Genomic DNA, 23993 nt, shown 5'->3' on the forward strand with positions numbered 1-23993 from the left:
GCGGCGCGCACGCGCGCACCCGGACGGACACGCAGCGGGCCAATGGGAAGGGAGGATCGGCCCCCCTGGCCCGGCCCCTCGCGGTCTCACAAGCAGCAGCGCACTCGGTGCCCTCCCCCACCCCTTCCTCCAACCAATCAGGAAACGGCTCCGAGGGAGAGCGCGAGGTTTCCTTGCCCGCGCGCCCGTTCTCACCGTTAAACGGTTGCGTCTCGCGACAATCCCAAAGTGACCTTTCTCCCCCCCTTAGGAGTTCGGCTCAAGCTAGGGGCGGTGGGAGGGGCAGGGCTGGCGAGGGCGGAGGCGAGGACAAAACGCACCGTTCCCAGCCGCGCGCACCTCCCTGCCGGCTGCGCGCGCACCTGCCTCCCGGAGGCGCCGCTGTCCCCTCAAGGGTTCTTACTAGCCTAAGAAGTAGACTGAACGTTATCCCGCCTCCACCCAGACCCCCACCTTCCTGCTCTGGCCTTTCTGTCCCCAGCGCCGCCAGCTCTCGAGGGGAGAAGTGGTAAATTATTTGAGTTGCAGCTTCTCCTTTAAGAAAAAAAGGCCCTGTCCGTTGCCGGATGAAAGTCTCTGAAAAAATGGCGGCGATAGGATAGAGGCGGGGCCGAGGGTACAGCGCGGGATAGTCGTGAGGCGCACGCGCAGGGTCAACTTCGCCGAGGGCATTCTGGGAGACGTAGTCCTATTTACTCTGTGCTTCCAGAGAAATCATGGGAAACTAGAGGCAGAGGGAAGGCTGGGAGCTTTTCTATCCGCGGTCTGAGATTACGTTTCAGCGAGGCATTGCTTCCGGGTTAGGTCGCGACGCCTGCGTACAACAGGCACAAATATTGAGCCAATTACAGGCTAGGGGTCTCTGGGAGAGAATCCTACTTCTTCTGTTAATCTTTTTTTGTGTAAGTGTTCCGAAGTGTCCTCGTCATAGTCTTTACTTACTTCGGTCTGGTCATTTGACGCCTCCTCCGCGACCTGTTAGCTACGCTCCTTTTCATTCCTCCATCTTGTGTTGAGCCTCTCACGTGTGAAGCCCAGGAGGTCAGGGACTCGTTCTGCGTCTGTCAACTTAATTTTAATAAAACATGTAGGACGAAGTGTAAAGTTGTTTCGTGGTAGGAATGGGGCGCCACGGAATTGCCGTTGGCTGTGGTGCTGGAACTGGAGCTGAAGAGCTGGAGAGCCGGTTAGCGTGACTCACAGATATTTTTGTGGATAAGTTAGCTGTCGCTCACGTTCTCCGCCCCGAGGCTGAATGCCTTTGCGGTCTGTAGATGTTTCTGCGGCACAGGAAGCACAGTCATAATAGCAGCCCTGACTAGCGTTTGCAGCTAAGTACCTTCCTGATGGGGAAAGGGGCTTTCCAATTGTTCAAACCGCAACTGGTGGTAATGCAGCCTCTTTCCCTCTTACACGTTTGTAGGCATTTCTTTCCCTCTTAAACATTGTTTGCATTCCTTTGTTTGCCTTTTACCCATTGCAATCAGGAAACGACTTTCAAGGAGACTCCTTACTCTTTGAAGATGGAAATGTCTTAAGTTAAAAATCTACACAAGAGAATGGAAAGATACAAAGTTTGGAAATCTGATTCAGAATTTTATATTAGCCATTTAATTTTAGACTTTCAGTGAAGTTTATTTTTCTTTTTTCTTTTCCTCCCAGCATCTGGCTCATTTGCCACACAGATAAGGCACATGTTTTATAGTCTACCGAGTTTTGCTCTTTCAAGGATTAGTGTCCTTTTCAGTTGTAAAACCCGACGGTGTCAGTAGGAATGATTTTTCTAGCGCTATTTGCAATGAGCCCGTTTGGAACAGCACTGACATCCAATGGCTGCTTAAAGTAATACAAAAAGCGAGCCTCTTAAAAAAGGTTTTAGTAAAATGAATGACGTGTTCCTTTTAAAAGATGATCATTACAAAACTATCCCTTTATTCTATTCTTTTAGCCAGTTATTACTTCCTATTCCTGTTAGTCTCTTGGTAAACACTGGGACAAAACCCATTTCACAGGGCCATACTTACAGTTCTTTATATACTGCCTTTTCTAGGCAATTTTCTGTTAAATGCGTTTGTTGTTGTTTGTTTGTTTCCTTTTGAGATGAACAAAGGCAGAATAAGATAAAAATCTACCTCTCTGACCTTTTTGGAGAAATTGTGAACTGAGCAGGAATTGTAATTCAGATTCTGGAAGCTTAGTACCTAGTATCTTAAATCTTCTCAATTGATTCTTCCTTATTCTGTAGACGTTTGAATGTTGGATAACTGGATAAACCAGGATCAGAGAATTCAAAAGTGAACCCACTTCTATTCAACTTTAAAGAATCTATAATCTGGGCCAATGAGATTGCTTAGCAGATAAAGGTGCTTTGCTGAAAAGTCTGATGAATTTCATCTGTGGGACCCCAGTGGTACAAGGAGAGCGCTTTCTTACTCTTACAACTTATGAATGCCTACATGAGCACACACACACACAATTATTAAAACGTCTGTTTTAAAAAAAAAAAATCACAGTTTGCCTGGGAAATGAGGTCAGCTGTACTAAGTACAGATAGTGAAATGAAGTTGATGCTATTTAATCAGAAATTTTAAGAAAGGACCTGTACTTCTATGCTCCTCTAGTTTTACAGGAAAAGGAGGTGGAAGAGAAGGAAGGAAAAGGAAGGAGACAGAAAATAGCTTGCAGTGGGCAATGGGAAACTTAAACTTGGAAAATTCTTTAAGTGTAAGCCTAAATTTTCTATGTGTGTTCAAGATAAGCCCTTGAATACGGTAGGTGTTTAAATTAAAAAAAGAATTAACTTTCAATTTTTATAGCCACCTTGGCCAATGTAGCATCAAAACTTCAATCTTGCACAACCTGTCTTTTTCTGTTAGCACAATTAAAACAAAAAAACAAACAAACAACCCCCCCCTCCCCAGCTACTAGAAAAGAAAAAGTATTCAGCAAATCAAAAGTGAGGAAGTGCTAAGCAAATACAGGAACCAAAAGGAGTCACAGAGGCTGCTTCGCACTGTCTCGTTCAGTTCCGTTGTGGTCCTCTTCTTCACCACATGCCAACAAAGTTCTTCACAATCTTCGAGACTAGAGCATCGTAGGTATAGGACAATGGAAGAGCTGGGTGAGTGAAGGGGCTTTTGGAGAAGATGCTCTAAGGAAGTGTGGGCCTGGCTGCCATCCATCCCCATCTGTAATGATGAAGTGTGGTCTAGTCAAACTGAGGATAGGACTGAAAGATTTCTGTTTTCACTTCTGTCCTCAGTTCAAACAAGAGTGAGGCGGGAGGAACTATCATTGTTGGGGGAGCTATGGGGTTGCTGTTTGCAGCGGCACAGTTGGCAGAGTTGAGAGCTAATAGACCAGACACCCAAAGAAACAGAAGGAATTGTAATTGAAGTGCCTTTCCCCTTGGCAGCTACTGGAGGTCATAGAGCAGCTCTACAGCTTGGCGATTGTGGAGATATGATACTGGAAGGAAAAAAAAAAAAAAGGATGGGAAAGGAAGAAGACATAAAATGAAGGAAGGGAAGGAGAGAAGAAAGAAAAGGAAACCAGGAGAAAGGGAGGATAGTGCAAGGACAATGAAATGACCGAGCAGCATAAAGGATCTGTAGAGATTGCAAAAAGGCCAGAGTGCTTTCATTTCTCTGTAGTTTACTGTTAGACTACAGGTAGACCATCACTGTAGTAGGTTTTGTTGCTTTTTATTTAGAGAAGTCTTGAAGGAGCAGATTACTTCTCAAGAAAAACAGTCCATCCTTCCACTCTGAGGTAATGAAAATGTCAGTAGAAGTGCTGCTGGGCTACTATGCCCAGAGAAACCTAGGTGGAAAAGCCTGGAGCTGTAAAGCCTGCCTCCTTGGGGCTCATTTCATATACCTTGGCAACTTTTTATCATCTACATACCTCCCTGTCTGCCTGCCTGCTCATCTGTCCTTCCGTTCATCCATCCATCCATCCATCTATCTGTATCACCTATTTATTTTTGTTATGGCTACACAAAGTTACTTTTACCCACATTTCAAGCTGTATTAATTCCACATTGTGTTTGTAGCTATGCAAAAACTTCCAACAATAGCAAGATGCATAGCTTGTGTATTGTCATAAAAATAATTATTGGGGTTCAGTTTTAAGAACTGGAGAAACAGAGGAACAAAGAAGAGAATAGAAATTATTGAAGGAAAAAAGGGTGTTTTTAATAAATCCTTAACTGTTTTGTCAGTAAAATATAGTTCGATATTGTGGCTAATGTTGTATTTTGGACTTTGGTATAGAATCCAGATTCTTTTCTATATAATATTGATTATTTATTCTTTGAGAATTTGATGAATGCATATCCTGTGTGGGTATTGGAGGAAATTTGCATTTCTTCATCGAGTTTTACCTTTTTTTTTTTTCAGATAGGATCTTATTTTTGCTTTATTTTATAGGTCACACACATCAAATTCTCAAAGAATAAGTAACCAATATTATATAAAAAGAATTGTACATTTTACATTTAATTCAATATTAGTTCAAAAAGTTAAAGGGCAATTAATATTGGGAAAACTTAAAATATGTAAATAAGTTTAGTGTTTGCAGCAATTTTCTGAAATAGGTATTATTGTTTTGCTTTAAATAATGAAAACCCAAAATATCTTGTACACTCTCAGGAGCACCAGATACTAAGTACAATTAAATGATAATCTTACCGGTTGTTCTTTTATATTAGAAGTGTATTTGTTCTGGTGGCCAGTGCAGTAATACATTAAAAAAAAAAAAGTATAGTTTAAAGAATTTCTGAGTAGCATAGTTGTTAAGGAAATCTTTTTCAGAAATGTAGAGAATAAGCAACTCTGGAAGCTAACTGTAGATAATCCAATTTGCTACAGGTTAATAAACTGCTAGTAGTTACCCCTCAATGGTCTCTTCAAATTGTCACAATTTGCATGGAGTGTAGTGTCGCATGCCTTCAATCCTTATGCTCCAGAGGTGGAAGCAGGAGGATCAAAAACTAAAGGTTATTTTTGTCTATATAGAAAATTTGAGGCCAGCCTAGGCTATGTACGATTCTATCTTTAAAAAGTCAGACATGGAAGGCAGAAGCAGATAGATCTCTATGAATTGAGGCCAGCCTGGTTTATGTTACATAGCAAGTTGTAGCCCAACAAGGGCTATGTACTGAGGCCCTGTCTCAAAAACCAAAATGAAACAAAAGGCAGGTAGTGTCTGCCAGGCACAGTAGTTTGTACCCATGATCCCAGCCAGCACTTGAGAGTAGGTTGGAAGACTGGCCACAGTGTAAGGTCAGCCTGGGCTACCTTGTTAGTTCCAGGTCAGCTTGGGCTAGAATAAGTCCCTGCCTTAACAAACAGCAACAGGACTAAAATCCAAACCCAAGACTTGGGGTGGATTTCTCTTTCTACTTGTGTAGAAATTTTATCATGGACAGGTTGGCTCAAGTGGGCAAATATTTCCTTTATGCAATACTGCCTTGGATCTTAGTAGCATGTATTCACCTAGAAGGTTTTACCTAAATCTTCTCAATTTAGGGATGAGATGACTCTAACACATGGAGACGCCCAGAGACTTCACTGCCAGTAATCTCATATTTGTCACACCAAAATTAGTCATCTAATTTAAATTTTAGAGTCTGCATGAAGCCAAAGGAGTAGCTTCAGGAGCTGGTGAAATATGTGTTCCTTGAAAACAGGAAGTGAAAGTCCTGGTAACTCGTGAGCAGAAAGGAGAGTTATAATAGATTTGGTGAGCTGATGCTTCCGAGGATAACTTCACACCCTCTGTTCAGTGATACTCCTGTCCCATCATGTTTAATATACATGAGTTCTCTTGATCTAGGAAGGACTCTGATTTCTGATTGGAGTGAAGCTTAGAAAACAGAAAAGAGAATGGTTGCATTCTAACATGCAAAGTGTTGGAATTCTGAAATTCAGAGTTGAGGCTGGCTAATTAGAGTCTGAGATAAAACATTGGCTTTGTTGTTCTGTTTTATTTACTCTAAAAATAAATCCCAAGATCTTTTATTGTGGAGAATTAAAATATATACAGAATGGGAGAAAACAGTTTAATGACTTTGATTGCACCCTTTGTATCAGTTTCAATAATCATTAGCTCTTGACAGTCTTATTTCATATGCTTCTATTTTTTCCATTAATCTATTGTTTTTAAGAAACTTCAATGATTAAATTTCTCATCTGTACATAATTCAGTCTTAATCTATTACAAACAACCATACTAACAGTATCTGACCCACAATAGCTAATAACCTTAATGGCGGTTCCTCAATATCATGAAATAACATTATTACATCTAAGATTATCTGACATCATTTTAAAGTTAATATTTTCACGTTTCTGAGATATTAGTAGTTGATATTATTGACTATACAGTGTTAAATATTCTTTTAAAAATTTAACTTATTTATCTTGTTATGCTTATGAAACTTATGCTGAACACTGAATCTGAATTTGGAAAAGGATTTTTTTTTTTTGCACTTGCCTGTAAATTTTTGATCACACATTCACAAAAATCTCAAACAAATGCTATTGGCAATCTTGTCTGCTTTATTTTTTACATTAAAGTTAATAATCTAAATTGAAATTAGTTATATGTCTCTTAGTTCTCTCTTAATATATATGTACCCCTTCTGTCTGTCTTTCTTTTTTCTTGTCAGTTTATTTCTTGAAGGACAGTTTGGCCTAAAGCTATTAGTTCAGGTTGGTTCTTTCTAAAATGGTATATGAAGGTCAAACTTTTGTGATTAAGCAAGTTCTACAGAAGATTTCTTTTGTGAAAACAAAACAATTATATCTTCTCCTATAATATTGGGAAATACTAATCCTTAGTCTGGGCATGTGACTCAGTGGCACAGCACACCTTGTCTAGTGTAAGATCCCAGGCTCAGCATTGTTAAGAGGGAAGACGGGGTAAGACAGTTTTTGAACCCCAACACTCAGGAAGTGGAGGCAAAAAGATCATTGAATTTTAGGCCATCCTGGGCTACTTAGTAAATTCTAGGTTGGATTTATAGCAGCCTTTCTTAAAAACTAGACAGAGCAAAACTCTCTTCTCTCCAAATAGGAAATACATGAGCATGTTTTTTCCAATGACATTTAAAATTCATTTTCTTTATTTGAGAACTTCAGAGATAGGCAGGTCCTCAGAAATCATACAATCTGATGCTTTGCAAACTTATAAAAATGTAATATATATTTTAAAAATCCACTGAAGTTCAAAAACAAACAAAAAGACACAAGTATCTTGACTTGCAATTTGAAAAAATATTCTTCCATCCAACTGCTTCATTATGTACATGAAGAAAGACCTTTAGAGAACATGCTGTGCTTAAGATGACTCAGACAATCTGGTGATACTGGCAGCTCCAATGTACAAGTTCACAGTGTTGAGACTGGGATATGATAGTGCTCACTGGAGATCTGTGCTCAGCAGCCTGTGAGAACTACACCGTCTCTCTCCTTTATATGAAATGAGAACGGTACATCACCGTTTCTCTAGCTCAATGTGTTAGGATAATTAAATGCAAACTGTATGTTTCATATACTATGATTGGCATGGTTAATTTGTAATCATGATTACTGACATTACAACAGAAAGGTATTAGCAAAATTCTTGTGAAGCTGTTGACTTTCTCCCCAGAAAACTACAAAAGAAGTCCCAGTAATTTAGATTGTTACATATTGCTTGATTGTATAATACTTTAGTTTTTTTTCAACCTTTTCTTTCCACATCCAAGAAAACAAACAATAACAAAACCACCAAAATACTTAACAATTTATTGTGTTATGATTTTGGGCTAACCCTTGAGGTAGACTAAAAAAATCAGGATTAAAAATGTTTTACTTCTTGGTATATTTTGTAAAATTGTAATCAAGTTGCTTCTATAAAGTTGCATGAGAGAGAGAGAGAGAGAGAGAGAGAGAGAGAGAGAGATCTGCCCTATCTGGTTAAAATCAACACCTAGAATGTCAGAAATTAAATTGTAGAGAGACTATGAAATTGAATGCAACCATAGGAAATACCAAATGTAGTCTCCTCAGACATTTTCTGGGATATGCCACACTACTGAAGTGAGATAAGGATGGAAGAAGGTATTTGTAAATTTTTTATTATTCAAAACAAGAAGAGAATATTTAAGAAGAAAATAATCCTGGAAATTCATAGATTTTACATTAAACCCCTCTTGTTTCCTGGGACATAGATGCCTTATTGGAGGAATTGGAATGCTGCACCTTTCAGGACAGTGAGGAATATTCAAATCCAGTTTCTTGTCACCTGGATCAGCAATCCACAGAGGAGAGCAAGATTCCCCAAACTCCAAAGACCTTGTCATCGCAGGGTAACACAAGTCCCTTGAAGGTAACATTTGACCTATTGTAGTGTTGTAGACAATCAAGTGTGACAGCATTTCTAAAAGTAGTATTCCACATAAAATTATATTTTGTAAATTATAAATTATATATAATATATATTAAGGAGAAATATATATTCAAGAAAGAAAGAATATCATTTCAATATTGATTTAAAGATAGTTGCTTTTGGAAAGAGGAGAACTGAGAAAATGGCTTTGAGTAGATTTGACTTCTATTCATGTGTTTGAATGTTTGGCCCACAGGGAGTTACACTATTAGAAGGTGTGTCCTTGTTAGAATAGGTGTGTCCTTGTTGGAGGAAATATATCACTGTGGGGGAGGGCTTTTAGGGCCTATGTTCAAGGTCCACCCAGTGCAGAAGAGAGAGACTCTTTCTGGCGGCCTTCAGATCAAGAACTCTCAGTTCCTTCTCCAATACCATGTCTGCCTAAATATTGCCATGCTTCCTGCTGTGATGATAATGGACTGAATCTCTGAAACTGTAGGCTAGCTCCAAGTAAATATGTTGTCCTTTATAAGAGTTGCCTTGGTCATGGTATCTCTTCACAGCAATGGAAATCTTAACTAAGAAAATGACCATAGAGGAAGCCTTTGAAAATAAGGGCATAATAGCAGAGTATTGCCTGGTACACTCTGACTACTTGATGTTACTTCCCGAACCAGAACCTGTTACCAGAGGTGTCACATTATAGTTTGACTGGAGTCACATCCAGTAAGACCAGAGATCACCTGATAATTTAGATAAGTCTTCTCGGGTAACTCTATACAGCTGTTACTTTGTTTGGCTTATTTTCTGTTAAATACATTCAGAAATTGTTTTCATCTAGATAGAGATGGTAAAACTCTTGGCAGCTACTACACACACACACACACACACACACACACACAAAACCAAAAAATCCAAAAAACCCAAAACGCCCTAAATCCACCAGAGATGATTTATTTGAAAGCCCAGAGATCTGTTGTGTTAATTTATGATTGTTAAAACTATTAAGTACATATTTGCTGAGATGTGTATTCTCTTCCTTTAGATAATTGTGCACAATGCTTAATTATGATTGAAGCTTGCTTAATGAGAATGCAATTATAAGACATTGAGTGGATATCTTGTATTTATGAACTATGATGTTCTGGTTCACTTTTGGGTACTCTATACAATGAGTATCTCAGACCTGGAATTTGAGTACAGGAATAGCTAGTTTCCATCTTTTCCCCAGAATGCTTATCTGGTTCTCTACTACAGAGTGATAGGTTTTGAAATGACTCAACTATACTCATAGCATCCTTTTTATTTTATTTTTTTTTAGATTTTATTTATTTATNAGATATTTTATTTATTTATATTTTAAATGTTATCATCCCCTTTCCTAGTTTCCCCTCTGAAAATCTCCTATCACCTCCCCTCTCCCCCTCCTCCCCAACCCACCCACTCCCATTCTTGGCCCTGGAATTCCCCTATACTNGGGCATAGAACGTTCACAGGACCTAGGGCTTCTCCTCCCATTGATAACCGACTAGGCCATCCTCTGCTACATATGCAGCTAGAGACACAAGTTTCACCATGTGTTTTCTTTGATTGGTGGTTTAGTCCCAAGGAGCTCTGGGGGGTACTGGTTAGTTCATATTGTTGTTCCTCCTATGGGGCTGCAAATCCCTTCAGCTCCTTGTGTACTTTCTCTAGCTCCTTCATTGGGCATCTTAATGGAAGACTGCATGGATTCCTCGACTGCATTATCATGCAGCAGCCTCATAGTCTTGAGATAAGACCAATCATCACATTCTTTTACCCTGAATCTGGTAGTGACTTCTCACCTCATTTGCAGTAGAGGCCACAATGTTGGCACTGACTTTTGTGGATGACCACATCTTTGTTTACTTGCGTAAGACCTGAGCTTTTGCTTCTTTTTCTGACATCTCATTGATTTCCTTTCACAGAAAACTTTCAATTGTTTTTGAAGTTTTATTATTAACATTTTCTCTAATATATTAATTTGATTATGACTAACTCAAAAGAATCTTCTTGATCTAGTTCAGACAGAGTATCAGTCACAATACCTTTTCATGATAGTACTCAGGGAGATGGCTCTGAAGTCTAAGAGTGAGAACATAAGCTAACTTCTCTGGTCTTAGGTAGTAGCAGAAGAAATCTGCTAGTCAGTCTGTATGCTGCCATGCTGTGGTCCATGCGATGCATACCTGAAACATCTGGGGTCAGTAAGTAGTGAGAAAATCACACATACTGTCATAGGGATTAGAGTTTAGTATTGTTATCACAAATACTATACTATGAATGTTATGGAAGCAGTTGGCTTAAAGTAAAACGGAAACCAAATCTTCAGGTCTCATGCTCAGCTGCAGGAAGTGTACTTGCAGATCTCTGTGAGATACACATGTCCACTTCTAGCAAAGCACTCTTGTGAACATTTCTTTGCTTCTTCCTCTCTCTCTCCCCTTTCTCTCTCTCTCTCTCTCTCTTTCTTTCTTTCTTTCTTTCTTTCTTTCTTTCTTTCTTTCTTTCTTTCTTTCTTTCTCTCTCTCTCTTTCTCTCTCTCTTCTTTCTTTCTCTCTTTCTTCCCCCCCTCTCTCTGTTCCTCTCTCTCTCTGTGTCTCTTTTTCCTTCTTTTTGCTCACTTTCAATTCCACATTTTCTTCTGCTTATATGCAGGGTGGGAAGAGTAGCCTGTCTTTGAAAGTCATCAAAATATGCTATATTAACTCACTGTCATCAGAGGTCTCAATTAGAAAATCAGAACATTCCAAGCTTTTTGATTTATTTTTTTACCCGATGCACAGCATCAAAATAAAACCTCTGGAAGTTCATTTGTTCATTATCTTGTTAAAAAAATAAAACAAACAATATTACTAATATCAGTACAGTAAGTTGAAATAGTTTAACAATGAAGATAGTAAAATTTTATGGTAAGAATAAGAAAACAGATTGTGAATAGCATCACAATAAAGTGTTCTTACCAACTTAACCCCAATAGCAGAAATGTGTCAGAAGAAGAATGTAAAGTGCACAGAATTCTCGACTTCATCAAAACACACAGCAGCATTTTGTCCCTCAAAACTAAAACTAGCCAGACTGGCAAATATGTTGGCTGTTACCCTCTGTCTTTTGAAAATGCCCAACCTCTGAAAACTCATTTACTAAAGCTCAGGTTGCATTATGTGCAAAATCAGCTGGAGATCTGTAATCAAATTATACAATCAAGATAGATCGAAAAAGTGCTTGTTAACAAAGTACAATTGAGCAGCTCTAAATTTTTCCTAGCAAAAACCAAAAGAGATCATGTAGCTAAATTGCTTAATTTGAAATCATGTTTCTGAAAAATATTGACATTGATGGATTTTGGCTTTATTTTTTTGGATACATTTATAAACCAAAATGTAATGAAATTATAGAAGTCAGTGATTTTGCTCTTATCCAGTTTTTACAAAATGTGTTAAAAAGAACCACAAATAGAGGCAACTTCAAAGTTTGGCTTATTAAAATATTAATGCAGAAAGATGCTGTGAGTGGAGGTGGATAGGGAAGACACGTGGGAATATTGTTTTGGACAAAGTAGAAGGGGGACATTAAATATGGAAGGACTGAGGGGTGAGCAGAATCCAAGAGAGGAAGGAGGATGGAAAGAAAACAAATATTGTATTTTATGTCATATGTGTCTTTGGTGTATTCTGTAAATTATATAAAAACAAAAGGACTTGTATGTGTGTTGGGGGGAACCACAGGGAAAGGACACAAGGAGGGTTATGGGCAGGGAGATGCAAGCAGAGCATACTAATATACATGCAGGAAATGGGCCTAGTGAAGCCCAGTGTTTTGTGCACTAAGAAATTAACCAAAAGAAGGCATTTTTCTGAATGTGTATACACATTTTAATAAAGAAAGCAGAATTAAGAATATGTTTCACAGAGCAGAATGTGTCCTGAATGTTCAGGTTCATCAGTATTAGGGGTATCACTTTACTATTAAAACAATTGTGCCCTAGAAAAAAGTACAAGTTAGCTGGGCAGTGGTGGCACATGCCATGCCTTTAATCCCAGCACTTGTGAGGCAGAGGCAGGTGGATCTCTGAGTTCGAGGCCAGCCTGGTCTTCAGAGTGAGTTCCAGACAGCCAGGGCTACACAGAGAAACCCTGTCTCGGGGGGTGGGGTGGGGGGGAAGCACAAGATAACAACTTCAAATGTACTAACTATAAAGTGTAGCTTTGGATAATATTACACACTAAAAAGTGACAGGACTCAGCTTCTTCCAGCCTTCCCCTAATTCAACCACAGGGGGTCCTGACTTCTGCCCATTGGTAGGGTTTAAGTATCTTCTTTTGTCTCAGTCAGCCGCTTGTTGGGCCTTTTGGAGGACACACAAGCTGAGAAGGAGGGTAACACCATAGGGAGACAAGCTGTCTCAAGTAACCCAGACCCCTGAGATCTCTCAGACACTGAGCCACCAATCAGGCTGCATACTAGAACTGGTACAAGACCCCAGACCCATATACAGCAGAGGACTACCTGGTCTGGCCTCAGTGGGAGAAGAGGTGCCTAATGCTCGAGAGACTTGAGGCCCCAGGGAGTAGGGAGGCCTGGTGGATGCGTGGGGCAGCATCCTTTTGGAGATGGGGGGAGGAAGAATGGGATGAGGAACTGTGGGAGGGCCGACCAAGAGTGGGATAAGGACTGGACTGTAAAACAAAATAAATAAAAGCAATAAAAAAGTGACAACTATAGATATTTTAAAATATAAACATTTTAAAGAAAAATTCCCAAATCAAAATATTAGAAGCAGTAATGACCAAGTTTCCAATTAAGGTAAGTGTCTATATGTTGAGCATAATTCTTTTCTTAAGTGGTTTTAAATGTTTATTTTATATATATATATATATATATATATATATATATATATATATTTGTGTGTGTGTGTGTCTGTGTGTATGCCAACGTGTGTGTGAGCGTGTGCGTGAGTGTGTGTGTTGTTTTAAATTATTTTGGGTAAATTGTTATAGAAAAGAAATCTCTCCAGGTATGGTGGCTTGCATCTGTTATCATGAGGAGCAGAACTTCCAGGCCAACTTCAGCTACATAGCAACTTTGGTGCTAGCCTGGGCTACATGATGCTCTGCCTTGGAAAAATTTAAAACATAAGGCAAAGAGATTTTGATCACAATTATTGTTGTTGCTATTACAATTATTTTAAGACAGTTACCAAGGCTGGCCTCAAATTTGCAGTCTTCTTGCCTCAGCTTTTCAAATGCTGGGCCTAAAACGTAAGAGCACAAGCCACCACACCTTGTTCTTGATTGAAATTATTTTGTAGGTGCCCTAATACAATAGAGCCAAGTTGTTTGACTAGTAATATGTACTTCACTAGGGAATTATGGTACATTATGGTACATATATTTGTAATCTCAATTCTAGTAACATACCAGAACCTGAGTGCTTGAGTTCCAGACTAGATTACAGAGTCAGATTCTCTTTCTCACTATGTCTCTCTCTGTCTGTCTGTCTGTCTGTCTGTCTGTCTCTCAAAATTAAAACTTTAGAGATCAAACCACAGGAATTAATTCTAGAACTCTCCTTTCCTCTTACAAGTGTCTCAGTTTGAGCTGTATGATGCATGATTGCCACCTGCAGATCTAGCCCCTCTCCCTGCCTCGCTGCGCAGGCCTCCCTGGCCTCCCTGCTTCTCAGCTGTCATTCCCTTTCAGACCTTGTACAGGGGCCACATTTCCCTGATACCCATTTGCTTTCCTTACCTCATACAAGTCATTGTTCAAGTGTCTTCTACTCAGTGAATTTTTCCACATCAATGCATTTATAGCAGCTACTATCTTCATACTTATTATTATTCCTTTATACTCCCTTGTTATACTTTTATACTTATTATTTTATACTCCCTGACTAACTTTTAAATCTGCTTTCTGTCAATAGAATGCAAGCTCTAGAATATTCAGTTTTTGTTTTATTATTTTAGGTTTTAAGTAATGTAGGCTGACTTTGAGCTCTTTGTATAGGAGTGGATGAGACTGAATCCTGATCTTGCATCCAGCTCCCAAGTGCTGGTGTTACAAGAGTATACTACCACAGCAAGTTTATGTGGAGTTAGAATTAGAACCCAGTGCCTCTTGGAATCTAGGCAGGCACTCCACTTCATTTCCCAGAGTATTTTGTTTTAGTGTGATTGTCTTATTTTGTGGTTTGGGTACAACATCCTATGCCCTGGAACATAATAGTCACTAAGTAAGTTTGTGTTATATGAGTAAATAGGTGAATTGCTGTCCAGTCACATCTTTGGTTAACACATTAATACTTTTCATAAGCCAAGGTTGTGATTTAGCCTTCCCTTCGGCACCATTGCGTTTAAAGTGATTTTCCCTGAGCCACGGTGTTATTTTATGCTTCCTATCTGAGGATGACACATCTCTTTATATCTTTATTTTTAAGGCAGGGGGGGTTGTAACCATTCAAGTGCCAAATTCTGTTTAGAATTTGGTTTTTCTCTGTATAATAAAAGGTAATTCTGGGCTGGTGAGTTGGCTCAGCAGGTCAGGGCACCCGACTGCACGTCTGAAGGTCCTGAGTTCAAATCCCAGCAACCACATGGTGGCTCACAACCATCGGTAATGAGATATGACTCCCTCTTCTGGTGTGTCTGAAGACAGCTACAGTGTACTTACATATAATAAATAAATAAATCTTAAAAAGAAAAGGTAATTCTACCTTTGGAAGTGCTTAAGCAATATCCTAGTTACTTCTTTTATTTATTATTATTATTATTGTTGTTGTTGTTGTTGTTGTTGTTGTTACTACTATTAGCTTTGAGACAGGATCTCACTATGCTGCCCAAACTAACCTCATACTAATGCATCTTTTATCTCATCCTCCCAAGAAGCCTAGACTACAAGTGTGAACCAAAATGTCATTCTGGTTATCCCCCTTGGCATCTATAAGCCGCCCTCATTCTCCATGTTGATAAGTTACAGCATTCTAACACAAATGCCATTCTTTATTCTTTTCTGTCACTTACTTCTTAGGTGCAGCTCGTGTATGCAACCAATATCCAGGAGCCCAATGTCTACAGGTATGCTTTGGTTTCTAATAAATAACTTCACAATTAAAAGTTATCAGGTAATTTATTATTAATAAGTGACAAATTTATTTGTAAAGATTATTATTGGATTTCATCCATAGTATGCCTCTTCCCAGAGCCTTTGAGTGGAGGCAGAACCCTTCTACACTGACTTGGCAGCCTCTTAAGGTACCTCGCCTCCAGACAGGTGTCCAGGCTCAGGGTTGGGAGTATCTCTGCATTTTTAAAAGTCACCTAAAAAGGATAAAAGTTTCAGAATTAGCATAGAGTTTTGGCACTTCACTTCCGGATGTCATACAACAGAACTCAAAGGTGAAAATGCACCTGAAGAAACTTAAGCAAGGGTCCAACAATGTCAGTACAAGGATCAAGGGTATATGAAGACAGCAAGGGTCTATCACAGACACCTGAATACATAATTCTACTTTCCAGGTGTGCTCAAAGGTTATGTAGGTGGTGGAAGGAACATTTAGTAAATGTTACACATGGAATAGATTCATTGGCTAAGTCATTTCTTCAAACCAAAGCAGAATTAGTAATCTAAAACAAATCAGAAACAGAAAGGCCACCTCGTTTGTGTTTGCCTCTTTAATCATCACACACACACACATGAAACTAGAAGCTTTTCTTAAGGATTTGTGCTTGTCACAGAGTGCTCCACTGCACTATCTGATCTCAGGACCATAGTACATAGAGCGTACATGGGGAGTTAAATCAGGCTATGGACTTGAGCTACGGGAAGTCATTTTAATATATTCCACTTGAGGTCACTTCCTTCTGTGGTGGGAGTGAAGCTAGTTTACTTATATACATGTTACCTATTTATCCAGCTCCAGGAAGTGAGAGGTGAACATATCTCCATTGTCTTCACCTCTCTGCCCTAGCTAAAACCAAAACAAACACAAACAACAAAAGTGGTAACTGTACTTAAAAGGCTCTCAGCAACAGTATGTTTTATAAAGAAGTAAGTAGAAATGCATATGAATACTCAAAAAATATGTAACATGAAAACCAGTCCAAGCATTAATTATTTTCCAGTATGTCCAGCACTGTGATCAGTTATTTAATCATGACACTATTTTATGGTCATCTTCTCCTACAGCACTGGGTAACTGGCCTCTGTCCCTTTTCATATTCTGTGTTCTGTCATTTAGGGCCAGGCCATTTTTGCAAATGCTTTCCATTTAACTTGCTTTTCTAGATACTTGCTCTCCTCTAGCTTATAGCTTATTCTACATACAGGTCCTATGCTAACAGACCACTCTCAACACACACACACATACACACACACACACACACACACACACACACACACACATAAACACACACACACATACACACACACACACACACACACACACACACACACACACACACACACACACACACACACACACACACGTGCACGCTTGTGTGCAGCTACCTATCAGAGCTGGCCTGACTGCAAGCATAAACCACAGACTGTTCATCAGCCCTGCAGTTTAGAATCTCCCCCTTTCCCTAACATGTATAGGAGACTCACTTTGCCATAGGAACCCCATCATGCTGCCATCTGTCTGTCCATGTATGGCATTTCTAATTCTTTTAGTAAATCCCTTATCCAAATAGCAGTATTCCCAAGTTTTAAGATAGTTGGCTGTCATGGGCTTTGATAAACAAGAAGTGCTGGAGAGACCAGCAGATGTAGAGTAGGAAAATGCAGGGCACTTGCCTTGCCTTGGTGCTTGACTTTCCAGTGTCTTTATCAGCAGCTGCATCTCTGTCAGTTGGAGCATGACAACCTGCTGTTGTCCCAGCACACTGAACCAGAGGCATGGGCTCTCATGATGTTGCCATGCATTCTGTCCTTTAGCACAGGGGTGGTGATGACTTGCTGCTGGGGCTTTCAGGTAACCCCCATGTCTTCTGTTTTGCTTCTTAGCTCTCTCACCATCTGTTCAATCAATTTTCTATGATAGTATTTCCATTTTTTTTTAAACTCAAACTTGCTTATATTTTCTAGACTGCAATACGTTGGTACATTTCCATTACCAAGCTATACCTACAATGGAGATGTGTGTGAGAGAATGATATAAAACCCTTCCATAACTATGTGTGGAGTGTTATAAATTTCCTAGGTGATTGTGATTCTGAGTCATAAATACTAGCATGCCCAGCTAGAACACTAAACTCAGAAGCTAGATTCCCATATTTGTTTCCACCATATACTCTGGTTTGCATAGATGGGATACCCATTGTTCCCAATATACCTTGAGAGTGTGCTAAGTAGCAGCTGTGACTGAAGCACTGGGATGTTTCTAACCACTGTCCATCAATAGCAATATGGCAATAGTTTATAAGTATACCAGAGCAAAAGTAGCACTTTTGGTAATAATGGGAGGAACCGTTCACAAAATATAGCAGAATTAAACAGAGGAAAACTCAGCATGATGGAGCTCCTTATTTGGAAAGTATACATTCTGTACATTCTTTCAAATAACATGTGTTGTGCTTTGTATTACTAAAAATTCCAAATCATAAAGTAGCTTGTTGCTCATGGTATAGCACGGTGCTTTTGCTTTCTTTAAACGGCTAGGGACAGATCAGAGGTTTTTAATTTGAGGTTTCTTTCAAGGATATTTCCTGTATGGGCTCAAATTTGCAGTCATCAGCTCTTCAAATTTTTTTCTATTTAGAATAAAATATTGCTGAGTCAGCTGATGTTAGAGAATCTTGACAATGGTCTTTCTCCTTTTACATGCTATACATGGATTATAGTTTGAAAGTGTGGGCACTTTTTTGAGCATGAACAAGTTTTCTACAACTGTAAGGTGAGGAGGCTTTATGAATGAACAGGCTTAGATAAAAAGCTACATTTGGAGCTGGGGAGATATTACTTGGTTAAGTGCTTGCTATGGAAGGGGAATGTTTTAAATTAATCATTTTATTCATTTACATTTCAAATTATATCCCTCTTTTAGGTTACCCTTCCACAAACTACCCATCCCATCCCCCTCCCCCCCTTTGCCCTCTATAAGAGTGCTCCTCTACCCACTCACCCCCTCAGCGCTCTAGCATCCTCCTATACTGGGGCATCAAGCCTCCACAGGACTAAGGACCTCCCCTCCCATTGATGTCAGATAAGGCCATCTTTTGCTATATATGTATCTAGAGCCATGGCTCCCTCCACGTATAGTCTTTGGATGGTGGTTTAGTCCTGGGGAGCTCTGGGTGGTCCAGTTAGCTGATATTGTTCTTCCTAGGGGGTTGCAATTCCCTTCAGCTCCTTTAGTTATTCCCCTAGCTCTTCCATTGGGGTCCTTGGGCTCAGTCCAATGGCTGGATGTATCTACATTTGTATTGGTCAGGTGCTGGTAGAACCTCTCAGGGAACAGCCATACCAGGCTTTTGTTAGCAAGCACTTGTTGGTATCAGCAATAGTGTGGGGGTTTAGTGCCTGCAGATGGGATAGAACCCTAGGTTGGACAGTCTCCGGTTGGCCTATCTCTGGTTGGCCTTTCCTTCAGTCTCTGTTCCATTTTTTGTCCCTGTCTTTTCTTTGAACAGGAACATTTCTAGATTAAAATTTTTGAGATGCGTGGGTGGCCCCATCGCTCAACTGGATGGGGAGGGGCATGCCTATCTACTGGAAGTGGTCTCTACAGGTTGTAGTCTCCTTTTCTGTGTTTTTAGGCTAAAGTCATCCCTGTTGGGTTCTGAGAGTCTCTTGCTTCCCTGGAGTCTGGGACTTTCTAGTGGCTACCCGCAGTTCCCCATCCCCCAGTGCTACATGTTTCTAGTCAATTTCCTGACCCTGTGTACCTCTCTCCTGTCCCTTCTAATACATGATCCTAACCCCCCTTTTTTTCATCTCCCTCCCCTCTCCCTCCCAGATCCCTCCCTTCCTCTACTTCCTGTGATTGTTTTGTTCCCCCTTCCACGTACGATTGAAACATTTATATTTTCGTCTTCCTCGTTCTTAAACTCCTCTTGGTTGTGAGTTGTATATTTTCATGTGCCAATGTGAAACATAACTCTTACCTTAAAGGAAATAAGAGATTGTTTATTCTGAAGCCAAATATGAGTAGCCATGGCCTACAAGCATAGATTTAGGCTACCAAAAATTCCATGTTATAACATGGGAAAACATTGATAAAGTCTTTATAAGTGACAAAACAAGAAAACTAATAAATTAAGGAATGTTCAAACACATTAATAGAAACATTAAGGATGTGGATTGAAATCTCTGCTCTAGGCCTTACTGCTAATCTAATAGGATCCTTAGTTTTATGGTTGATGAAAACTAAGATTTTGTTGTTAAAACATTCCATAAAATTTTTATCTATTAGTCACAGGATGTTATATGTGTAAGAAATGACTGTTTATGGTCCTAAATATAGCCTAAGAAAAATTGTTATTAGCTTCTGGACATACAACATCCCATCTGCACCACAATCATTGAAGTTCAAGTTAATTAATCAACCTTGCCGATTAAGTTGAATGCACAATTTCCTTTTGGGAACTTTCATTCTCATATCTATAATAATAAACGTTTAAATTTATCTTTCTTCAACCTGTTAACAATGTAGCTCATGTTTCCATTGGTTTGCTTTTTGAATATATAGAAGTTTTACAAATATTTTGAATGATTGAACTATAGTAATTTTGTGAAACAGACTTTATTAATAGATTTTCTTTTTTTTGTTTCACTTCAGAGGTTTTAAACACACTTTTTCTTTATTTTTAAATTAATTTTTATGTGTATAGATATTTTGCATGAATATATATATACATGTGTAGCATCGATGTTTCTGGCGCTTATGGAAATCAGGAAAGGTTGTTTGATCCCTTGGAACTGGGGTTACAGAGAGTTGTAAGCTGCCATGTAGGTTGTGGGTCCAAACCTAGGTCCTCTGCTAGGACAGTGAGTGGCCTTAACCACAGAAATATCTCTTTAGCCTTATCTCTTTACTGTTCTTTCCTTGTTTAAAACATGCTCATGTTTCTAAATTGTTAAAAGTTACTCATTTTCTTCTAATATTTTAATTTTTAAAATATTTATATATTCAATTCCACTCACTTGTTTATATATTTGATGTGTCGAGGGCTGAAAAATTGTTCTAGACAGATTGTTATTAAGTCCATTAAATATAATTCTGACACTTTAAAATGCCTCATGAAATATACTGGATCTTTACAGGTGTAGGGGTCTGCTTCTGAATTTTCTAGTCTACTCTTTTGACCTGTTTATTTATTCTGTTACCATTACACTCATTTATTTTCACTTGTCAGTGTTGCATAATAACTGATTACTCCTAATTATCTTTATTTTATAAAATGTTACCTCTATTAGGACAAACTTTTCCTCCCAAAATTTGTTTTTGTTTTTGTTATTTTTGAGATAGTGTCTGTATATCTATGGGTGGTCTGGAACTCATAGCGATCTGTGTGCTTCTGTCTTGAAGTTGTAAGGATGACAAAAGTGTTTCCACATGCTTAGCCTTTTAAACCTTAAAAGTTTTCTCTTGGGTGTTCTAGCCCATAAATTTAATGTAGTCTTATTGATAGCTCAAGTAATTCTTCTGGAATTTGTATGGAATTTTATAGAATTTAAAGGGGGAAGTGACATATAGTATACATCTCTACTTAATGTGGAGCTTCTCTTTGATTTATTGTACATATCAAGGCTTACAATATAATATTCAGGATACATATAGGTAGTGAATACTTACTTAGTGACAATTCATTATGATAGAAATATCTCTTACACACAAAAGATTGCAATTTCTGCTGGATTTGACAGTTAATAATAGACTTCAAGGTCACATAAAACGGCTTTCCAGCTGTATACTCAGCCTATTTGTTTAATTAGCTCTTAAGAGAACAATGTAACAACCAACCTCACTTGCCTTGGATTTCTCATGTAATCAGCTTTAGCTACCTAAGCAAACGTGTAGCTGTAACCCTAAATTATGTACTCCTGACCCAACAGTAATGCATGCATGTTTGTTATGATAATCATTTGCTGAAAACAGAACAAAAATGTTAAATGAAACATATGGATATTGTTGGATAGCATTGGTTTGCTTATTATCTGGATCATTTGGGGTCAGTTTGAGTTATGACTTCATCCTTATAAAACTCTATTGCAGATTTCTGTACAGCATTTCCCATTCTTTGCTCACTCAGTGATTTTTGTGCTATTTAAGAAATACACAGTAGGGCTGACGAGATGGCTCAGTGGGTAAAAGCACTGACTTCTCCTCCAGAGGTCCTGAGTTCAATTCCCAGCAACCACATGGTGGCTCACAACCATCTGTAATGGAATCTGATGCTCTCTTCTGGTGACTCTGAAGACAGCAACAGTGAACTTAAATACATAAAATAAAATAAATATTTCTAAAAAAAAAGAAAAGAAATGCACAGTGAATGCACTTTGTTAGGAATGATGGAAGACATGAGGAGAGCAAAGTAGAGAATTCAAACCGAGGCTCTCTCCTGGTTAAATGACACCAATGAGAAGTTCTTTATTGATTTCTGTCCGTAAGGCAACACTGATGAATTAATTATTGATGACACTGAGGTTATTGTTAACGTGCTTAAGGTGATGTAATGAAGCAAATATGCACATTTTCAGATTTAGTAGTAATCTCAAATATGTCCAATTTTATTACCTATAAGCCCCAACTTGTACATTATTAGATCTCTAAACACGTATCTACTACTTTGGGTCCTCTGGCATACATTTTATTTCCTTTCACATTTCTTGCTCCTAGAAACCATTGTTTTGTTTTTTATTTCTATAATTTAATCTTTTTACATTCTACATATAAGCATGTATGTACAATATGCAATATTGTACTTCTATTTAATTTTATACAATGTCCTTTAGGCTCATTTATGTTGATCTGCTTCTTCTCTAAGGCCAAATTATATTCCAGTGTTTATGTCATCCATTATAGTTTAACTGCCCTAATTAATTTACTCATCCACAGATAATTTGGTTATTTACATATCTTGTAAATAACACTGTAAGAAACATTGGGTCACAGACTTCTTTACTATGTGCCAGTTTCATTTCCTTCACAGCAGAGAGGGACTGCTGGGTCATATGATAGTTCTATTTTTCATTTCTTCGGAAGCCTTCATATTGTTTCTCATGGTGACTACACCAACCTGCACACCACTGGCAGTTTACTGTGGTTTCAGTTCTCCTTACTTTTGCCAGCATTTGCCTCAGGCTGTAATGGGTATGAAGGATTATCTCATAGTAATATTGGTTTTCATTTTCCTGATGAATAATGAATTTGAGCACCTTCTTGTATACCTGATGACTGTTAGTCATCTTTAGAGGAATTCAGGTTTCTTGGTTATCTTTAAAACTCTCCATTGGTTATGACTTATAATTTTAAATTTCTCTATTAAAATACATAATATGGCTTTACAGCTCTGTTCTGAAGTTTCTTGTACTCTATTAATTGGAGCCATGTCCAATACTTTTCTTCATACACTTGAAAAGAAATAGGTTATATATGTATGCATGTGTGTATTCATGTATGTATGCATACATATATTTATTTATTTAAGGGATCAAAATGAAACAGATATACAATACAGAGAGGCCTTATTTAAAAATTTAGAGTAGTAGCTATACTTAAAATATTTCCTGTCTCTGGTTTTTAGATTCATATCAAATAGATTAATATGTAAAACTGCATCCTTTGGTATGTTATATGTGACTTAATATTTATTTGAGTTTTTGCTTTTTCTTATTCTATCTGTAGTGAGGTCCAAGAGCCAAAGGAATCAGTCCTGCCTCCCAAAACCTCAGCAGCTGCTCAGTTGGATGAGCTCATGGCCCACCTGAGTGAAATGCAGGCCAAGGTGGGTACTGTCTGAACTTTGAAGTCTCTGAGTTCCAGAGAGGCACCACGTTAACTTAGTAATGGTCAGTCTTCATCCCTTGCTTGGGAATTTTAAGGTGGTGCTCACTTTCTTAGACTATATTTAATTCAGTGGAGAAACTCATTTGTGCACGAACGATAACATGGTACAATGTCATAGGCCTTGATCTGGAGGATCTTGAATTGTTTTTGTTATAGTTATAGAGCTCTGCAGTATTTATAGAAGAAAAGGATGGTGATTTTCCAATGAGTGGAGTAAAGCTGAGGGATTTTGAGAGGTTAAACAGATTTTATCAGAACAGTTGTGATGGGAGTTAGAATGGACACTTGAAGAATAGATGAGGCCTCGATACATATAAGAGTTGGAAAATCCCAAGGGCAAAGATTGTACCTGCAGAAGGGTTGTTAAACACACATGCCTGAGCAGGACAAAGAGGCCGGTGGGCAGGCTGCGATGGAGCAAGGGAGGCCAAGGTAGGAAGGATAAGTTCTGAGCCCATACCGAGATAAAATCTGCTCTTTGTTCTTGTCTGTAGAGTGAAAATGGCAAGCTCATGCATCCTGGTAGAAAGCAGAAACCAGATAAGGAGCCTTAAGCATTTATCAAGGAAGTAGATCTAGAATTCTTA

At 38.7% G+C, this 23993-nt stretch overlaps 1 protein-coding gene across 5 annotated transcripts in view; it reads left to right on the forward strand.

Annotated features, from left to right (window-relative positions):
* Positions 1 to 779: 779 nt before the first annotated feature.
* Positions 780 to 23993, forward strand: part of Lpxn (leupaxin) — a 35856-nt gene continuing 12642 nt past the window's right edge. Inside the window, exons 1-5 of one of the 5 annotated variants that reach the window (XM_029472794.1) lie at positions 2651 to 3121; positions 3713 to 3771; positions 8219 to 8376; positions 15426 to 15472; positions 23245 to 23344. In XM_029472794.1, the coding sequence (XP_029328654.1) occupies positions 23315 to 23344 (30 nt within the window). In that variant the 5' untranslated portion in view covers positions 2651 to 3121; positions 3713 to 3771; positions 8219 to 8376; positions 15426 to 15472; positions 23245 to 23314. Of the gene's footprint in view, positions 1187 to 2650; positions 3122 to 3712; positions 3772 to 8218; positions 8377 to 15425; positions 15473 to 23244; positions 23345 to 23993 lie in introns of those variants that run through there. The other 4 variants (XM_029472791.1, XM_029472792.1, XM_021152552.2 and 1 more) reach the window with 4 other exon arrangements.

This window comes from Mus caroli, chromosome 19 (genome assembly GCF_900094665.2).
Source record: "Mus caroli chromosome 19, CAROLI_EIJ_v1.1, whole genome shotgun sequence".
NCBI lineage: Eukaryota > Metazoa > Chordata > Mammalia > Rodentia > Muridae > Mus > Mus caroli.